This window comes from Tympanuchus pallidicinctus, unplaced genomic scaffold (assembly GCF_026119805.1).
Source record: "Tympanuchus pallidicinctus isolate F22 unplaced genomic scaffold, pur_lepc_1.0 scaffold3, whole genome shotgun sequence".
NCBI classification, from domain to species: Eukaryota; Metazoa; Chordata; class Aves; order Galliformes; family Phasianidae; genus Tympanuchus; species Tympanuchus pallidicinctus.
This window is the reverse complement of record NW_026294747.1, coordinates 5,677,290-5,696,726: the sequence shown is the minus strand read 5'-3', so window position 1 is coordinate 5,696,726 and position 19,437 is coordinate 5,677,290. Positions and strand designations below refer to the sequence as shown.

At 42.8% G+C, this 19,437-nt stretch overlaps 2 protein-coding genes across 4 annotated transcripts; both read right to left on the bottom strand.

Annotated features, from left to right (window-relative positions):
* Positions 1 to 935: 935 nt before the first annotated feature.
* CDHR5 (cadherin related family member 5) lies at positions 936 to 11,853 on the bottom strand. The gene is made up of 14 exons (XM_052694963.1): positions 11,662 to 11,853; positions 11,261 to 11,439; positions 10,373 to 10,423; positions 9,929 to 10,021; positions 9,717 to 9,815; positions 9,042 to 9,152; positions 8,535 to 8,711; positions 8,190 to 8,280; positions 6,884 to 6,981; positions 5,903 to 6,109; positions 4,580 to 4,696; positions 4,236 to 4,308; positions 2,711 to 2,865; positions 936 to 2,179 (listed from the first exon to the last, which is right to left on the bottom strand). The coding sequence occupies exons 1-14, from the start codon at positions 11,723 to 11,725 to the stop codon at positions 1,727 to 1,729; spliced, it is 1,968 nt and encodes a 655-aa protein (XP_052550923.1). The 5' UTR covers positions 11,726 to 11,853; the 3' UTR covers positions 936 to 1,726.
* Positions 11,854 to 14,068: 2,215 nt separating this feature from the next.
* Positions 14,069 to 18,925, bottom strand: SCT (secretin). 3 transcript variants are annotated; one of them, XM_052695680.1, is made up of 6 exons: positions 18,892 to 18,925; positions 17,050 to 17,146; positions 15,931 to 16,035; positions 15,569 to 15,673; positions 15,340 to 15,444; positions 14,069 to 14,262 (listed from the first exon to the last, which is right to left on the bottom strand). In XM_052695680.1, exons 2-6 carry the CDS (start codon positions 17,136 to 17,138, stop codon positions 14,190 to 14,192), a joined length of 477 nt encoding a protein of 158 aa, XP_052551640.1. In that variant the 5' UTR covers positions 17,139 to 17,146; positions 18,892 to 18,925; the 3' UTR covers positions 14,069 to 14,189. The 3 variants fall into 3 exon arrangements, with proteins under 3 accessions (XP_052551640.1, XP_052551638.1, XP_052551639.1); XM_052695678.1 differs by lacking the exon at positions 18,892 to 18,925 and adding an exon at positions 17,700 to 17,772; XM_052695679.1 differs by lacking the exon at positions 18,892 to 18,925 and adding an exon at positions 17,700 to 17,769 and having other exon boundaries at positions 15,340 to 15,441.
* Between the last annotated feature and the right edge of the window lie 512 nt (positions 18,926 to 19,437).

Here is a 19,437-nt window from a genome sequence, read left to right as displayed (position 1 = left end):
TACCCTCACTTTTGGTGATGGCTGGATGTGATGGGCTAGCAATTAGCAATTACTGGGGAATTCTCACAGCCCCATAGAAACTATTCGCTGGAGATAACCTGAAGCTACCAGAGGAACTATGCTTGCAAGGTAAATATAAGGCACTCTCCCCACCCTCTGTTATCAGACAAACAACAGTATTTCTGGGCAAATAACTTTATTGCAGTAAGGAGAAAGCCTTCCCATATTTCAGTCTTTACCTTGAGCGAAAGTGCACTTCCTGAAGTCCACACTGCAGGGCTTCTCTTTTCAGAGAAACCCTGGCAGAGCTGAGCACTAGCAACAGCAAGATGGGGAAATGTACAGAAAAAAAAAGAAGAAAAAAAAAAAAAAGTGGAAACGAAGAGGATGAAAGCCTGCTGGGAACTGATTGTCTTATGTTTTGGGGTAGTTGTGTTTTGGTTTCCCTCTCATGGGTTTATCTGGAGTAATGACAGTGTTGCGGAGAATAGCCTATAGGTCACAGGCAGGATTATTTATTGTTGTTTCTTTCTGTGTTCTCAGTGGACCACCTCTGCTTTTGAGCTGCAGCTTGGCTCTAGGTAAAGCCTGAAAGATGCCATTTTACCATCAAAAGAGCCTGCTGGGCTCATTGTGAATGGAAAAAAATGGGGATGCAAAGAGGTTTTCATCTACACTAAGTGAGGCGTGTGGAGGACTGCTGACCTCCACTTTCAGCAGCAATGATAAAAGGAACACCTTGAGTCCTGTTGGACAGGGGAAACAATGTGCTGATCCACATCTAGCACTTTGGAATGGCATCTTTTCCTTTTTGGAAATACACCTTTGGAATGACATCTTTTGCTTTTTGGAAATACACCTGACATTCTGTAGACAGGCTATGGCAGGAGCTCTTTGCGTTGACACATAGGATACAGCCAAGGAAGGACACACAATTAATGGTTTGTGACAAAGAATAATAAATGACAGATTCTTTCAGTAAAGAATATGTTATCAGTCCTTGATTATCAGCAGCAGAGGAAACAGCGTCTCCCAATCATCTGAATGTTCATTTTCTGGCAGGAAGGAGACCTACAGTGGTGTCCCTAGTGAGTCATGCTAGCTGCTCCTGCTGGGATGCAGAGAGCAGAGCCAGGTCCTGAAGTCTTGGGAGCAACAGCAGGATCGGAGTGACTTGCATTGGCTAATGTCTTGCAGATGATGTCAACATGCAACACCTAAAGGGAACAGCTGAGCAGTCAGTGCTGGCTCATTTACCCACCAAGAGGAGATGAAAGCACTGGATCATACAACTAAGTTGCTACCATGAACTGAGATAAATGCTTCAAAGTCAGTTCAGCTACATCTCCCATATACCTATCAGCTTGGGAAATGTGATGTAGGGGACCCTAGGACAAATAGGAAGAAGGATGGGACGTGTTTTCCCCATACAAAATCCCAAGCCATATTTCAAGGTCTTACTAGAAGTTTGAATTAGTTATAATCCCTTCTGGTTTTAATCTCTGCATGCAGGACAGTCAACTTTGTTCTCCTGCATTTCAGTTTTGCCCTGAGCAGAAAGGTGGGCTCTGTCTCACCCAAGCAATGGACATTTCTCCATTTTGGTGAGGGGATAGTTGCAGACCTAGTTCCATTATGCATCGCTGTCATCTCTGGTAGACATCTTGACTGACACTTCTGCGGCTTGGAATGATGAGCTGTCTGAGGCAAGGAACACTCCCAGATCTCAGTGGTGGTCATCCTTGTAATCTTCTTCCTCCTTCTCATTCTCCTGCAGATCTTGGTCACTGTCATCATCATAATCTGCTGCATTGTCATTAATCACTTCAACATTCTCTCCACTTGGATCCACATCGGTCTTAAACCACACAGCTTTGTACCCTGGGTCCCCCTCATTCCTGTCTGTTTTGAGGATAGATTTCACTTCTTTTTCATGTTTAGTGTCCTCTTCCACCTTTTCCTCTTCCTCTTCTTCTTCCACCTTCTGGTCAGAAATGATGGTGAAAGCTGGGGAAGTCTGTGGAAGTCCATGAATTTCTTGTTCACTAGAAGGTGTCAAGAAAAGTGATGGCTGTTGTATCTCAGTTACTGTGCTTTCCTGCTTGTTGGCACTCAGATCAGGATGTTCATCTTGCCTGTAAGCTTGGTTGTCGTAGCTTCCAGGGAAATCCTTGGAGAACTACAGGAGAAGAGACACCTTGTGAGTGTAGTGAAAGGAAAAGAAATTGGCTGGAGGAGTGTGGCTGAAGTGACTTGGCTGGATTTTGCCCAGTATAAACCAGCAAGACTATTGGTAGTTGTGGAGATATATTCACTTTCTGCACTGAGAGAAAAAAAAAAACTTTCACAAGGGATAATTTCCCACAACTTGGAATGCTATTACACCTTCCTTCTAAGGCATGCTCCTTACAGTTGCTAACAAGTCAGTTTTCCTTTCAGAAGAGTTGAGATTCTTCATCCTAAGGCAGAGATCATCATCCAGTCTGACAACCTGAGCCCTGAGCATAGAAGCTATGAGGCTGCCAAAGACCTGAGGAGTCAGAGATGAATCAGTGCATAAAATCACTGAATACCCTGAGTTGGAAGGGGCCCACTGGGATCATCACTTTCACACATATGTGTAATATTTGGAAAGCCCATCCATACTTGAAATCCTCCTCGGGTCCCTAACAACATCTAAACAGGGGCCAGGTACAAAGAAGATACTTACTTTTTTATTAATCAGGAACTTGACTGTGTTTCCATATTGTTTATATATCATCACTCCAAGGAAGACTAAGGCAATTAATAGCAACGCAGCTAAGATACCACCTAAGATACCCATATCCTGTGCAGTGTATGTTTTATCAGAGGCAGAGGTTTCAGCTACAAGGAAAAAAAAAAAAAAAAAACCAGAAAAAAAAAAAAAACAAACAGTGTTATGAGGTCTAGCAGTGTCAACCAACTTTTTTTACCACAATGCTTCCCTTTGGGGAAAGATCCAAACACTTTTTGAAGGGCAGAGAAGCATCTTGTGCTGCAGAATGTGGCAGTGGGATATTTAATGAGATCTAAGGCCATTCAGTAGCTGCCCAAGAAGAACAGGTTTTTTGTAAGAATATTATAACTTGTGTGCAATTATAAGAAATGGAAAAAGCACCCATTTACAAGTATACGATGTTTACACACAATTTAAATAAGCAAATACGTGCACAACTGTGTTAGACAAACAGAATTAGAACTAAGTAGATCCTGTCTGTTCCCACTTCATGCATTTCCACTAGCAAGCAAAACTAAGATACATTTGGACACGTGTCTGTGAAAATGTAAAGCTTTCTTTAATGTGAAACTTCACCTTTGGCACTGATGGGCATATAAATATAGAAACAAAATATAGAAAAGGAATAAGGCTGTGCTTCTTGGAAGGAGAATGACTGACTCTGATGTCAATATGAACAACCAGGTCAGGTCTGACTTCTTTATATTTTACCAGTAGGAAGTACAGTAGTGTATCCTTCTTATGCTGAAGGCAAAGATACGAACAGCCATGAGAAAGAAAGAGATCACGTCATGAGGGAGTTTTGCTACATTTCTTCTTGCAGTTTCCTTCTTAAAGCTGATTCCAGTTTCTAAACTAGAGCTGTCAGGCTCTTTTGGAACTGGGCAAAGTCCCTTTTCTTTCCAAGAGAAGAAAAGTAGTCACAGAGATCCTTAAGACCTTTAATTTCTCTCACAGGGCAGAGTGATTCTAACAGGAAAAATTGGTAGGAGTAGTTTATGCTTTCAGCCTCTGGTCAGCATAAGTATGTTTGTATGGAGATCATCCACATTACAGTGGTGATACAGTAACTTCTACAGGGTTAAGCTTTGCTTGTAGTTGTCATTGGGTTTATTTCTTTAAGATCTCCAGCTTCGTTTTGTAATGTAAATTAATCTCTTTAAAGTTTAATGATTAATGAAACACAGCATTTTCCTCCTACTGGCCTGTTTATGACAATGGACTTTGAGTGCTCTCTCTGCATTTGATTGCACTCTCAGTTTATCATTAATAAGCCGTTGAGGGTTTAAAACGTCACTGAATTTTTAGTTCTTAATCATGTCTCCTAGGGAGACACAGCCCACAGACCTGATGTGGAGCTCCACCACTCTCAGCTCCTTCTTCCTTCTGTGCTGTGCCTCCATTGAAGCTAGCTCAGCTTGGTGAGATAACTCACTCTGAGGTCAGTGAACCAGAATACAAAAGATACCCAATCTACCTTTGGCAGCGGTGATCTCCACTGTTACTACAGTGCTTCCCTCCTGTAGACTCACTGTATCTTTTGCAACAGCCTGCGTGGGGGAAAAAAAATAGCTTGTCTCCAATGATATCTTCCACAGGAGGATAAAAGAAAAGATTTTACAGCTAGTGCCAGATACAGCCTGTATCATGCAGAGTGCATTAACCATCACTTCATCTCCCTCCATCCCTATATATTTGTGATACAAATGGCTGGGGCAAAGATTGGCCTTTATCTAATGACATCCCATCCTTGTTACTCCTTTCTTGTTACTCTCCCTTCTTTCCACAATCTTGGCCAAGGTCATAAAGAAAGTTGCTTACCTCCATGATTGCAGTCTCCGGTGAGTGCAGCATCACATTAGTCAGGATAAGTCCATCTTTGGTTGCAATGAAATTGGTGTTGTTCCTTATGTAGTACTCAATGTTTGGGTTGACTTTCTGAAAAACCAGAAGAGTGAATGATGAAACCTCGCTGTGTTTTGTGTGCATGTCTGTAAGCCTCTGTTAGCAGGACTTGTCAAATGTGCCTTCAGTATAAGCAGATGTACAGAATAGGAAATAATTCTATCATAAGAAGGTAAGAATGTATCCTAAAAGTTTTGCGTCCAAAAAACATCCCAGGACTCAACCAGCTTGTGTTGGTGTCATTAATATTTCCACAAATAAAACACATCTGTGCAAGGGATCTTCTAATTTTCATAGAATCATAGTAGCATTAAGGTAGGAAAAGATCAAGTCCAAACACCAGTACGTTGCCACTGTGCACACTAAACCATGTCCCTCAGTGCCACACTTCACAGTTCTTTGACATCTCCAGGGACAGTGACTCCATCACTTCCCTAGGCAACTTGTTTCAATTCTTTGTCACTGTTTCTGAGAAGAATCTTTTCCTAATATCCAACCTGAACCACCCCTAGTGCAACTTGAGGCCACTACCTCTTTTCCTAGATGAGAAAATTGATTAGTTCTGTCTTCAATAGGGATGCAAAGGGGCATGTAAATGAAGGACAATCCTTTTTCTGAGGTCTGCGCTATTATTTCCTTTGTCTCTAAAACTGTCACACTTTTCTGTGTTTAACAGGGAAGAAGAGAACGGCTGGTCGGTTAATCTCTTCCCCTTCCCTTTTTCTAATATTTTTTTTGAGGAATGGCTCCTTCAAAATGAGTCTTTACAGGGAGAAGGTTTAATATTTCTAGCTCAGGACTGCAAGACCTTGCTAATTTGCTCTCTGCAGACTGTCTCCTCTTCCCAGACTGGTCCGCAAGTAACAACCCTTGACCTGGCTAAGAGAAGACCCCTCTGAATGGGATCCTGCCTTTCTATCTCTTCTCAGAAGCTCAGATTTGGACCTGTTCACAGTATTGGCTAATTCTGATCTTATCAAGCATTTTGTTTTGCAGTAAATCAGCTCACCTACCTAAATCTAAGTGGGACTTGTTCTTGGAGGAAAGGAGTCCAGCAGCTTCTCCAGATTAGACCATACCACAAATGGTACTAATCTATGTAGAATTTACAGATAAATATATGGGACACTAGAGAAAACAGTGTGTTTGTCTTTCCCCACCACTTCCTCCCCATGTTTGCTTATCCCGCTTTAAGGCTGAAGCAGTGATGAAGAATTCAGTGCATTTTCTATTTCTTACATCAGGGAAATCGTCATCCAGTGCTGCTATCATCAGGGGGATTGAAGAATCACCAGCTTGGAAGACAAAACTTTTTGGGTCCAGACCAACAGACACTGTCCCTGCATAGATTCCGGACTCAAAGCGTGGTGCATGGTCACTTTTATTGATGACCTGAATTTCTACATTGGCTATGGAGTATTTCTGTTTGTTGTTGACTTGAGTGGCCTGGGGAGAAAGAGAGAGACATTCCTTTTAGTGATGAGACATAAAAAGGATAGGCTTGATACAAAACCTGCTCCAACCCATAAGCTTTCTTTCCATGATTTGCAGTGAACTTTGAGCCACAGGAGGGGAGCCTTATGGCTTGTGGTTCTTGTAGTTAAGCTTGCTTCCACTGTTGGCTGTCCACACAGTCTTGGTCTAGTCCTAACATCTGGACGCGGCTCTCTGTAAGGTCAGCTCTGGACAAATTACCATGCTCCAGAGCAAAGCATTGGGATTCCAGCATCAGCAGCCAAAGTCTGCTCTACTTCATGAGGGATTTGGTCAGTTCAGATACTTAGAGTCCACACTTCCTAGGTATATATGTGCAGGAGTGCTTTTCAGCTTCTTTCCTGAGGAGTTTCACCAAAAGAGGAGCTTTTTTTTAGGAGTGAATGACATTAACTGTTGTGACACAAGCTCCAGTCCTGTCTACAGAAAGCTTTCTACTCATCCATGCTTTGAACTCAGCAGGATGTCCTCACTCAGTTAACTTGCTTTAAAAATATAACACAATCATAAGAGAAAAGGCCTTGACTCCTGCAAAAGATTTACATGAAAACTGATATGAGATACTGATCAACTACTAGATCTAAAGGCTTTCCAAAAAAGAAGAAAAAAAAGGATGTGAAAAAGTTAGCTTTCGTTATTAATGTGATCAATTCCTGACACGACAAGATCCCTGCTTCCTAGAAAGCCAGCTATACTGGATTTCTGCTGCAGTGTCATCAGACTTACCATCACCTGTAATAGGTATGAATTTGCAGAAGTTGCTACTTTGTTCATAGTTAGATTTCCCGTGTCTGCATCCACTGAGAATATGTTATCTGAATTCCCTGAAGAAAAAAAAAGACCATTCAAACATGGGATACTTTCATAAAGTGACCTGGAGCTCATGGCTGCTCTTGGTGACAGCTAAGAACTGAGGCTACAAAAAGCTAAGCTAAGAGAGCAGTTGAGTGGGGTTTCACCTTGAATAGCTCTAGGCATCTAGCGGACAGGCATCTCCACTCATACTTGTTACCTATCTGACTAATTGTGGATATGGTCATTATGAGTTGCATTCTTCTCTGGAAACACTTATTTTTCTCTGCTGAGTACAAAAGGAGACTAGACACAGAAGCCTTCTTGCACTGATATAGAGGTAAAAATCAGCCTCATATATCACTGCTTTCTGTCTGAATCATAAAACCATCTATGCTGGACGTACAGTAAGATATAAGTATCATTTTTGCTTGTGTTCCTTACTCTTAGATGCTATAGGCTGTATTTAGACAAGATCTCCCTTATCGGGTTCCCACTGACTGTGGGAAGCTGAGGCCACACTACATCCAAAATGGAATCTGGGGTTCAATGATGTCTTCACTATCAGAAAGATAGTCACAGATATGGGACCATGTGGAATAAAAAAAGTCATCACTCTTCCTGACCTGTATTATCTGCCTTTGCCTTGGTGGTTAATCTAGAAGCCACTGTCACAATAAATAAATAAATAAATAAAAATAGTCTTTTGAATGTAACGGATGGCCAAATGGCCCAGCCAATGATTGGGCAATCATTTCACTGTATTCAAGTAACCTTTTTAAAATCAAGGATAAAACAAGGCAGATTAGACTGTGGTAAATGAACAGAGGAATAAGAGCATGAAATGATGAATGAAAATTATGCCGAGGATGTGGGAGTTTTTAGGTTCAGCTCAAAGACTGCGTGAGAGTGGTGTGACCAGACTGGCAAAGTCAAGTCTAAAAGCTTAAAAATGAAACATGGCTCACTACCCAAAAGTGAGGGGAAGTCCTTCTGAAACACAGTTTGTGAAGCTTGTTTTATGGGCTGGAAGTTTTCTTCATCTTCCTCTCTGTGCGATCTGTTTCTTCTATTTAATCCACAATGTTCTGTGCATTTAATTATTTTTCTGTGTCAGAAACAGAGGGGTAAATCTGCAGGCCATTAACTCTCATGTGCTGCCAAGGGTACGTCCTCTTGGCAACTAATATAGGAGATATAAGAGTAATGCAGTTTGGAGAAGGTGACAAATTCCACTCACCACCAACAATACTGTACACAATTTTTTCATTTAAAATGTAGTCAGGATCGATAGCATAGATGGGCCCTGGCTCCAAGGCAAGCGGTTCAGTCTGCAATGGAAAGGCAAAGTATTACATAATATGCTACAACACCAAGAGCTATCCAGTGCTCTTCCATCCCAGCATGGCTCTGCTGGTTTTACCCGAGCAGAATCAGATTAATTGCTGGGGACGGAGGGAAGGAAGGAAAACTTTCACTTTCCAGGGTGATGAAGACTGCGTTTATGCCTGGAGATCAGCACAAGCTCGTGACAATGATTAGGTGCTAATAGCATGAGGGATACCATTTTATCATGCCTTCTTACCGACATCTCGGACATATTGACTCTGCCAGTATAGGTGCTGCTGATGCAAATGCTTCTTTCCGTGTCAATGAAGGTGCAGGGTAGGAACCAGGGAGGTCTGGTGTCAGCTTGCTCAATAATTATGTTAATTGTTGCAGTAGCTGTATGAATGATTTCGTTCGTGCCCTCAATATTGTCCTGTACCCAAAAACAAATTGTATTTGTAAGATGCAGTTTTATTGCCTGAAGATCCCACCTGGAAAACCAGTGGCCCAAGGTCCCCTAGCTGTTCTAACTCCATTCTGTCTGAGGTGTATGAACTCATGAAATTAGCTCAGTCAATCATCTGCTGACATTCTGCTGATAAAGGTGCGCTGAATGCAGGTCTGGTAGCAGCGCTGCAGTCACATGTGATTATGGAGGTGGAAGGCTGCTCCAAACCCACTGCCCTCACTATCTACCCTCCTTCCTGCCATCTGAGAGACCTCTCATTCAGACTTACCCAAAATATGCTCCAAAATAACTTACCATTGCATACAAGAGCAATGTTGCGAAGTTAAATTTGTCATAATTCAACGCTTTTTGTAAATAGATTTCAGGGTTATTGACTCCTTTTATGGCAAAATAATCGTTGGTGTTCTGTGGGGGGAAGAAATGGAAAAGCTCTACTAGCAGTTGTGATCAAAGATAGGTTTAAAAACGCTGTCTCTGGATTTAAACCAAGAAGAAAATGAAGTCTGCCTTTGTCATTGATAAAAACTTCTGAAATCTTGGGCAGATCATGCTATCCCCACTTTGCATTGGCTCTGTAGACAAACAAGATAACAACAACAACTTTCTCTCTCTGACTCAGTGCATTTCTGAGCTCCATGAAGTTCAAAGATCTCTCCTGATCTGTTTAGAGACCATCCCATTGTGACTTCCCTGAATCCCATGACTCAAAATGTCTTAGATGAGAGTTTGAGCTGTACTGTGTGATAAAACCATAAACAAGAAAATTTCAGTATCAGCAATATCAATTGCAATGTTCTGCTAACCAGACCAACACTTGGTTCTTGCAGAAGGCATACCTCTCCAAGAAGATGCTGGAGAACCATATGCCATACAGCAATCCTCTAGTCTCAGAGCTGGGGCTCATCTGAATCAAACACAAGGACTTTTTCAGAGCTACACTTTTTTCTCCCAAAGAAGAAAGATGCTTACCTGTGCTGTCGAATTGAGTTTGTAGTAGATTATGTCCAAGTCAGCATCACTAGCACTTACATCTTCACGGGCTACAATGGTTGCATTCACTTTTGTGTCCTGAAACAAAGTTGTTGTGGTTATTCTCTCTGTGAAATTGGCTGAAGACATCTCCCTGGTAGAAATCCCTTAGTCCCACAGCACTTGGTAACACATTTCTGTGAAATCCTTACCTCAGGTATAACTCTGGTGAGGTTGGTTTCCGGAAACACTGGGCTGTTATCATTCAGATTGAGAATGGTCACAATAATTGTCAGGCTGTAACTCTGCAGATGGAGTAAAGCGAGAGAATCAAAGAGAAAAAAAGAGACTTAGGGGTTGCTAACAGATTACCAAGTGGTAGAGGGGATGGTGTAAGGAGCACACTTGGGTGGGTGCTGTATGGGGCTGTGTTCAAGGGACATTTGGACACTGTGTTGAGGGCTGGATGATCTTTTCCAGCCTTTTCCAACCTTGGTGATTCTATGATTCTATGATTTACAGACAACCCACTATGTGGGGGGTTTGCAATTTGTTCCCATCCCTGCCATTCGCAGAGCCACTAGGACGAGATGAGGGATGCACATGCTTCCCTGTGCTGCCTTATAACAGAACTGAGTGTTTGGAAGAGCACTCACCTCCCCAGCATTGTTGTCACAAGTCAGGATCACTAACAGCACAGTGTCAGTCTGCATGCAAAAACAAACATTTAGAAATACACCAACTCTTTCTGAATCAGCAATGCTTCTGGGCTTTATCTTGTTTTCAGACATATCTAACTATTCCCTTCTTTCTTTTACAGCCATTCATCAACACTGGGCTCTTTTTTATACTGGAGTCAAAGCTGACTGATCAAGAGCTTCTTTGTGATCCCTGTAACATGGCAGAAGAGCTAATTAACTATTTTCTCCTACTTTAGGTAAGTTCAAACAGAGATTTCTTTTTAAATTGAATGAAACAGAAATGTGCTATGCAGCAAGTACAGCATCGCCTGCAGGGTGTTACCTTTGCCTGCTATTCTTTATTCAAACATGGGTTTTTTACTTTTTTGGAAAGGCATCTTAAGGACACTTGTGGCTGCATACAGAACTCGGCAGGGAGGTAGAATAGTTTAGCAGCTTCCTAACTAAACACACTGAGCTTTTACGCTGCCTTTATGCACATCACCTCACTGCTCAGAACTGTATTTCGGAACAGGCAAACAGGGATCCTTTCACATGAGTCCTGGGAAGCTCTGAACACTGCTGTTGTCACCCTTCTGGTTTAAAACCTTCTGCTTGCTTTTATTCTTACAGATTTATTGAAAGAAGGTTGCAACAAGCATATCATGCAACCACTCCTCATCCACGACCTCTGCCTGTGTAAGGGCTGATCTTCCATCTGAAATAGGCTTATTTTTCAAAGGTATTACCTTTATGCTTTAGACTTGGGCTACAAATTCCTGGAAGACCAAGATCTCAGGCTGAAACCCACTGCATCCCAGCATTACCCAACTCATCCTTACAGTCTGCCCACTGAAGGCTTACTTCATAGTCCACGCTTTTGCTCAGCTGCAGCTCGGACCCCTGGATGACAAAATAATTGCCATCTGGAGAGCTAGGATCGATAGTTACAGTGAAACCTGGTTCCACAGAGATATTGGCCACAACATGTCCAGGATTGTTATTTTCAGGAACACTCGGATTGCTATCGGAGACAGAACATCCTGGGGAAAAAAAACCCCACACAAATGAATTACGAAATTGCCTGCAATCCATGTTGTGTTAGAATTAGATAGAACTGAGGTCCCTCTGGTTACCTTTGGAGAGAAAGCCCTTGAACAAAGTTGTCCTAGAGTAAGACTCTAAAAATCATTTGCTGGCTGCAGTGGAGCAGCCTGGTGCCAAGGGGATTATTCTTCTGTGGTCACAGACCTCCAACAACTTACCTTGTGCTGTTACAGAGAGCAGCAGAAAGAGCACAGAAGCCAGGAGCCAGTGAGAAACACCCATGGTGAGCTGCAGTGTCGAAGAAATCCCTGTTTCTAATCAAGCTGATTGTCTTCTCTCCCTTTTTCACAGTACTTTCCGCATTCACTGCTTCAGGAAGGCAGAAAAACATTGGGTGACAGAGAGCGCTGCTGCACTTCAACCTTTGCCTCATCATCTCATTGGACGACTTTTAAGACATTTGCTGGCACAGAACATGATAACGCATGAATTCCGTTTTCTGCTTTGTTTCTGGGCCTTTTCTCCCTTCAAATCTCTTTAGCAATGAGGGAATATTTGGAGCACTTTTACAGGGTGGGTTTTCCTGCTTGTTCTCTATCTTGGTTCAGTTGTATCCAGAAGGCTTTATCTCTTCCTCTCTCAGAACTACAAGCTGAAATGTTTGATGATATTTAGCCTTGGGGAGCTTGTCCTGTGCATTTCTCCTTTCCAAGTGCCGTGTCAAGACCTGGTGGGACACAGGTGAATGCTCCTTAGCAAGAATTTTGGCAGTACTGCAGTAAATCTTTTTAGAGGATGGTTGGAGAAGACAAAAGTCTGGAGTGATTTGGGTAAATAAGTGCATAGAGGGCCTCCCATCACTTGCTCAGAGAGTCTGTTTTTATTGTGAAGTCAAAAAGAAGGTTGGAAGATAAGCATGGTGCCATGCAGAGGACTCCAGGCTCTGCTTTACTGCCCTGTTGCACCATCATTTACGTAAGCTGGACTTTGGCCAAACCTTTATAACCTTAATTTTCCTATATCTAAATGGAGAGAAATAATTACCATCTTTCTGTTTTAAGTCACTGCATAGAGCACGGCCAGATAGTGTTGTGGGGAAAGGAGCCTTTGTTGCCACATAAATGACATTCCTGTGCTTTGATCTGTCTCTTCAAGGCAAAGTCTAACTTCTTTACAGTAAGTCTTTTCTCAGAGGAAGATGACTTAATGCCAGTCTGGTTTATCTACAAGGCTGTTTCTTTCCTAATTGTTTTATGTTCCCAGCTGCTGGCGTGCGCGTTGTCAGTGCTTCCTCCTGTGATGATGTGCACTGCAGCCTTACAGGAGGAATGGCTTTCCTCATACCTGGAGTCTGCCATTTTCTGAGAAAGAATCTGAGAGAGTAGAGGTCCTGGTGTTCATCAGATAGAAAGTGGGAAATGGTGCGCGGGATACTGTGTGTATCAGTATTAAAAGCACCTACTGACAGAAGACCTCACGTTCAGGGCAAAGGTAGGGCAAAATGAGGCATATTAATTCATTTCTGAAGAACTTCATGGTTTAAGTGAAGAAAAAGCCATCTTGGCTGCCCTTTTGTTTCAATGGCAAAGAAAGCTAGTCCATGTGTAGGTCCCTAAGCTGAGATAATCAGCCATGTTTCTGTGACAATCTTGTTACTCTCAGTCACCCTAGGATACCCAGATGAAGTGAGCAGAGTGGATCCAAAAACAGTGATCAGACCCAGATGCAGCTCTGTGATTGCCCAGCAGCTCAGCAGGGACAATGCACATCCTCTTCCACCAGTGGCCAGCAGCAGTTTTTTATATGGATGCTCCCCTGAATTTCCATCCAGGCTCCAACAGTTTACACCTCAGCAGCTTCCTGAAGCCTCAGTAGTGTGCTGTTACATGCTCTTGTCCTGCCTCTTTCAGAGCCTGTGTAAATTTTTCCAAGCCTAATGCCATGTGGCAATGCATTTGGCCACTTGTATGGACAAAAAAACATGAGACATGCTTATGTTTAAATGATGGGAACAAATTCCTTCCAGCAGAGTTTGACTTCAGTGGCTTTGAGAAGGCTGGGCAAGATAAGGAGGGGAAAATGGAGCAAAATCCATCTGTATGTATCTCTATTGTTTAGCTCTCATTACATTTCCTTCTAATAACATCTAGCACCTGGGTAAGTTTTTGCTAAATGGTGCCAGCTTTGTTGCTGGCTTCTTTGGACAGCTGAGCTCTGGGCAGTGCTGAGCCTCAGCCTGAGCAGATGTGGCCAGAGCCATTAGCTATTCCCTGCGTGCCTGTGTATACAGACAGGGGAAGCATGACTAAGCATTTCTTGCCCCTACATTGCATTCCTAATGACCCAACACCTACTAAAGGTGCGACCCTCACCATGTTTCCCAAATTATGGCCAAAACATAGCTAACATATCTTTGTTGGAAGTAGACAGTCAGATGCTAACGCATCAGAAGTGATGTGCATTGCACAACCTCCACCTATTGACACCAGTTCACACCAACATGCATTTTAATCTTGATTATCTAAGAGGTTTTATTGTTGGTTGTGGGTTTTTTTTTTTTTTTTTTTTTCTGCTTTCCAGAATTTTGTTTTATTTGCTGATCTCAAGAGCTTTTCCAAAGAAAAATCCAATGACTTTTCGCTTTATTTTCAAGGTTGTTTACATGCAAAATCATCTCCTTGGTTGTTTCTGACAGAACATTGGTTTTCCTTTCACCTTCAGTCAAAAACAACTCCCTTCACATCTGTCACCAGCTGCAGAGCGGGCAAATGTACCGGCTGGTAACTGCAGCAGCTTCCTTGGCATCGCTGTCTGAGTGACTGTGGAGAGGGTGAAAATGAACAGCAGTTTGTTATTTCTGTGGGAAAGAACCACGGGAAAAGGGAAAAGGGCACCTGGCAAAATTCAGAGGTGATAATAAGGAGGAGATGTGTGATGGGGGGGCCTGGATTGCTGCTACCTGATGTCAAACACCTCACAGATGTACAGACAAGGTTACTGACCTCACCACAGAATCACAGAACTCCATTATGGTTTGAGGTAGAAGGAGCATTTATAGACAATCCAGTGCAACCCTTCCCATGGGCAGGGACACTTTCCACCAGACTGGTTTGTCCTAAGCCCCATTCACTTGGGGCATCCCTGGGCAGCCTGTGCCCTTACATAGCAAAGTGTTTCATTCTCACATCCTATCTAAATCTACCCTCTTTTATTTAAAGCCCTGACCATTTTCTTGTCAGTACATACTCTTATAAAATTTCTGTCTCCATCTTACAATTCCCCTTTATGTACTGAAAAGCCTCAGTAGTTTCTTCCCTGAGCGTTCTCTTCTTCAGCCTGAACAACCCAAACTTTCTCAGCTTTTCTTCATAGCAGAAGTGCTCCAGCCTTGTGACCATCCCTCATTATTCTAGGCAATGCGGGCAGCTGGCATATTCCTCCTATTTTTAGTGGTTTTATACTGAGATGTCTGGTTGAAAACAATTGGCCACTGGGAAGATGCAATGTCCAGACAAGGGGTGTGCTTGAATCATTTCCTGAATCCTGAATTGATTGGGTCTTCTGATGAGCTGTGCCATCAGCTTAGTCCAGAATAACAACTCTACAATTAGAAAAGGATCTTAGCTCATTTCCCTGGGCTTTATTATTTTTTTGTTACTGGCTTTTATATGGCACATCTTACCTGTAAATCTTAATGTCAACATTACTTCAGATAAAGCACAACAGAGTGCCAGGCAAGCTCAGCAGGTAGAAATAGAAATTACCATGAATGCGGAGACAAAAATCAATTGAGAGTGCACACATCTTCCTGCCACCTTGCAGTCTGACCAAAACATTTGCTTTTTTAGCTCTGCAAACCACCCCTGAGAGCACAGCTTTTGGCAGAGCACACGCACCTGCTGTTCAGAAAGCTCTGGTACAGCCACATATAGCAAAGGTCCTCATTGCTGCTTTCTCTCTCCTTCTCCTGCATTTCTGTTTTGACCAGGCCTGAATTGCTGCTTTAAATAAAGAATAATAAGAGCAGTAATAATAAAGGAGGGTAACCACCACAGCTGTGAAGCAGCACTGCCCTCTGGAAGGCAGGTTGACCCACCAGGAAGCCCAAAAAAGAAGAGCTCTCACCTGCGCTTGCGGCCCATTAGATTTTGGATAAATTTCTGAACCCGAGCGTTTCCTCTCATCTTGCTGTATTCACTGGTGAACAATCCATCTGAGTGCCTCTGAGTTCTGCAGCAGGAAAAAAACAACAGAATGACTGCAACTCCCATCCATGCCATTATCTCAGCGCTCGGAAATTTCTCCAGTGTTTGGGAGACCCGTATCCCTCCCCTTCTGTCTCCTCCCATCTTCTGCATCCACTGGATGAGGCCACCACTGAGGCATTGGAATTGGAAGAAACTCAGCCCCATGGACTTCTCATTCATTGCTGGAATCTCATCTCCCACTCTCCCTGCGCCAGGAGGTTGGATTCAGCTCCTTCCTACCTCTCCTTGAGGCCCATCAGGTGTTTCACTAGCTGCTGCACAAAAGCGTTGTCATTCATCTTGCTGAGCTCACTGTGGAAAAGCCCATCAGCATGTCTCTCAGTCCTAGAGATGAGAAGACAACGAAAGACATGGTTTTAAAACTGGAGAATAATGGGCACTTAAAATTGCTCTCTCAAGAAAAGAGGGTCCCAGGCAAAGATGGGTAAGAATTTGTGCTTATTTGGCAGTTTCACCAAAAGAAAAATACATATCTTAAGAATTTTAAAGAAATCTCTCTCCTAACCAGCACACAGCAAAACCATGCTCTTGTTTCTTGCTAGTATCGTCAGCTTATCAAAAGGATGTGGGGGTTTGAGGATGTCTGGTTAACACTTAACTGAGCACAAAAGTATGGGACAAGAGTGGAGGAGGAAGAAAAAGAACATCCAGACAAACAAACCCTGAGGACAAGGTAGGTTATGGTAGTCCTACCACATTCAGCACTCACTGGTGGCTGATTCACAAAGCACTGACAAACGTGCTCAAAACCTCAACAATGTTCAACCAAAGCCAGCAGGCTCCAAAGCAGGCTGAGCAGTGAGTGGGATAAAAGGTCTGGGACGCTGACGTTGGTCTGGACCAGCTTCAGGAGAGTGCCCCTCATGTGAGTGTGTGTCTACAGCAGTGATAGCATTATGGATAGTGATAGCTAGGCCAGGCAGTAGTAGTGGCCACGGAAGGGCTGCAAGGGTCTTAGCTCTGCCCTGCAGCCTAAGACCTTTAGTTACTCTGGCCTTAACTGCTCTATTTAAACTATTTAAAAGAGAATTCCCCTTTTACCAGTGAATTAGCAGGACAACAGATTCAGAAGTGTCTTTTTTATGTAGTTTGGTCTGTTAGGGGTCATGATTTTAGTTCTCAGTGAAGTCCAATCAATGCTTCCACACTTAAGCAAGAAAAACAATGTTTACGATGTTTACATTCATTGAACTAAATCCATCTGGGGAAGAAAAACAGAACAACAACCAAGCAGCTGCAGCTTCTGGAAGGAAGATGAAAAGTTGGCATTATGGCTGGCAGGCTCTTCCGACAAAACGACATAGAGAAAAAGGAAGCAGAGGCACAAGGAATGCTTACCTCTCTAGGGATGGAAGAGATGCTGAGAAGTGTGACAGGACGATCATGGGAATAATTAGCCGACTCAGAGCAGTCATCAAGGAAACCATGTTGGCTCCTGAATTAAAGCACAAAGTTGTATGGTGGGTGGAACGAATGACCTGTATCTTTGGTAGAGATCATATGCCACAGAGAAGACACGGCTACATAAATAACATAACTCTGACTAAATTAGGCAGGAATTCCTGCCAGCAAAGATAGTGTTTCTTTAAAATATGAAAGATGAACAATTCAAGTCATTCATGTTGCCAGGAAGTCGTAGCTGTCACTCTACCATCATGAGCAGCATGCCATTTTGGAGCTTGGACCCAAGGGTGCCTTTCATAGACGATGTTTGTGCTGGGACTCAGTATAACACGCCTTGAATACGCAGGGAGAATGAGTTAACATGAGATAATTCATTGGTGATACCACCATATGGAATAAACTCCACTCTACTATAAGCACCTTGAGAACTGAGTCTGCAGAGAGAGGATTTCAAACAGCTAAGAAAACTTCCCACACCACACTGACAGTTAGCAATATACCTCGAGGGTGCCCAGGAGAAATCTATTTTTCTCCACTTCTAAATTATCAGGCAAAAAAAAATTTGCCTGTAACAAAGAACTCACCTACACATAAGAGAAGGAAAAGCCCCGCACTTGTGCTGATATCCATCCCTCCTCTAATCTTTCAAGAGGGAAAAAAGAAAAAACACGCGTTTTCAGTAACAACAACAGCTTGCATTTCGTTTTCTTACTGAAATAAGAAGAAAATTGCCTTTTGTTCATCACAAGCCGTTGCATTTTCTTCCCTTTTACTTCCAACCTCTTCTCATGGCTCCGTGCCTGCAGAGATGCGTACGTGCCTTTGTAAGAAGATGCTCACATTTCCCCAAGGGATACCCAGAAGCTATGTCTTTAATTTGAAATACTCTTCTTTCTCCTGCAAAGGAGTGGGCTTTGGTTTCTTGGCTGCACTCTAGGAAATTCTCGGGCACTCCTTGCTAATCTAATGTCAAAGCTCTTCCAATTTGGTTTTATTCCAGCCTGAAACTCGACAGTACAAAGAGCATTAAAGGACTTTTGGTTTCCTGAACCACTTTCGTTCTCCCCACACTCCTGGAGAAATTTTCTACTCTAGAGATGCTGCAGGATGAGATGGGGCAAGAAGAGGAAAGACAAAAGAGAAGATTGAATACGAGCAGCAGAGCAGAGAGGTCTTGCAGAAGAAGTTCGTGGTTAGAGATCTATGAGCTCCATCTCACACACTTTTGATGCTTTGGGTTTTGTTTTTCCTGCCTGATTTGGCCTCAAAGGAGATGAAATTAAAAAATAAAAATAAAAAAAGTAGAAAGGGCATTTCAAATATGACAGCGACAGGTGTTGGGGAACTTCTCCTTTATGTCAGTAACAATCACTTTATATTGCATTGTTGAATTGTTCTGATCATCCAGACCTAGGGAGGAGGTAGATTTTCAGTTTAATAACTTCCATCGTACACCTCCAAGCTTTTATTGCCCTCCTCAGCAATGCTGGCTTTCAGTGAATGCAAACTCCTTCAGTTGCAAGTGCTTTTGGCTGAAAGTGCCCATCAACCCAGTCAACCTAAAACTAAGGACCATGTCTCTCTGGTCCAGCTGCTGTTTGGTCTTTGTTCTTTCCTCTATCTGCTCCAGAGGAACAAAGCCTCATCTCTTATCAGCACAACTGCTCAGGAGATGGATGTCCTCATGGCAATGGCTCTGCAATCCAGTACCCAAACCTGCACAGCAGAGAGGATGCAGCCCACCCAGCCTGAGCACGCCAGCACAGCAGTACTTACCACAAAGTGCTTGCTCTGGTCTCAGCCAACTCACAGTATGCCACTGGCCCACTTCTCTCCACAGCTCCCTATAAATCTACAGCCCTTATCAAAAGCAATTATTTGGGTAACGAGATGAACATGAGCAATTGTGGTTAACAGCAAATAATGTATCCAGGTTGAAATGTCCTTTTAATTACTCTCGAAACTCATCATGTCTTTCACAGCAGTTCAGTGGGCCGCATTTCTGCTGATGCTTCTGATTGTGTGTCTAATCACATTAATTTGTTGGGCAAATACCCCTGTACCAATTGATTCATTATTATTGGCATCATTATCTCTCCTCCTGGCTTTAATCACTTCTTGATAGGAGCTTCATCTTCTGTTCTTCCTTCCTTTTTAAGTTCTGGCATGGGTTTTGTTTGCAATTACCAAGACGATTCAGTGCATATGATCTGCCTGAACAACAAGTAGTGTTTCCTCGGGCAAACGCTCTCCAATCAGTGGCAATGGTGGGGCAGGAGAAGACAGTATTTTTCAAGCTGTGGTTTCACAAGCACAACCGCT

Coding starts and splice junctions, on each gene's coding strand:
- SCT (XM_052695678.1), bottom strand. CDS start 17,745: ATGGATATCAGCACAAGTGCGGGGCTTTTCCTTCTCTTATGTGTAG. Junction 17,147..17,699: donor TTTCCTTCTCTTATGTGTAG/GTGAGTTCTTTG, acceptor GCTTTAATTCAG/GAGCCAACATGGTTTCCTTG. Junction 14,263..15,339: donor CAGAGCTTTCTGAACAGCAG/GTGCGTGTGCTC, acceptor CCCTCTCCACAG/TCACTCAGACAGCGATGCCA.
- CDHR5 (XM_052694963.1), bottom strand. CDS start 11,725: ATGGGTGTTTCTCACTGGCTCCTGGCTTCTGTGCTCTTTCTGCTGCTC. Junction 4,309..4,579: donor CGGAGACTGCAATCATGGAG/GTAAGCAACTTT, acceptor TCCCCCACGCAG/GCTGTTGCAAAAGATACAGT. Junction 2,180..2,710: donor AGTTCCTGATTAATAAAAAA/GTAAGTATCTTC, acceptor CTTCTCCTGTAG/TTCTCCAAGGATTTCCCTGG.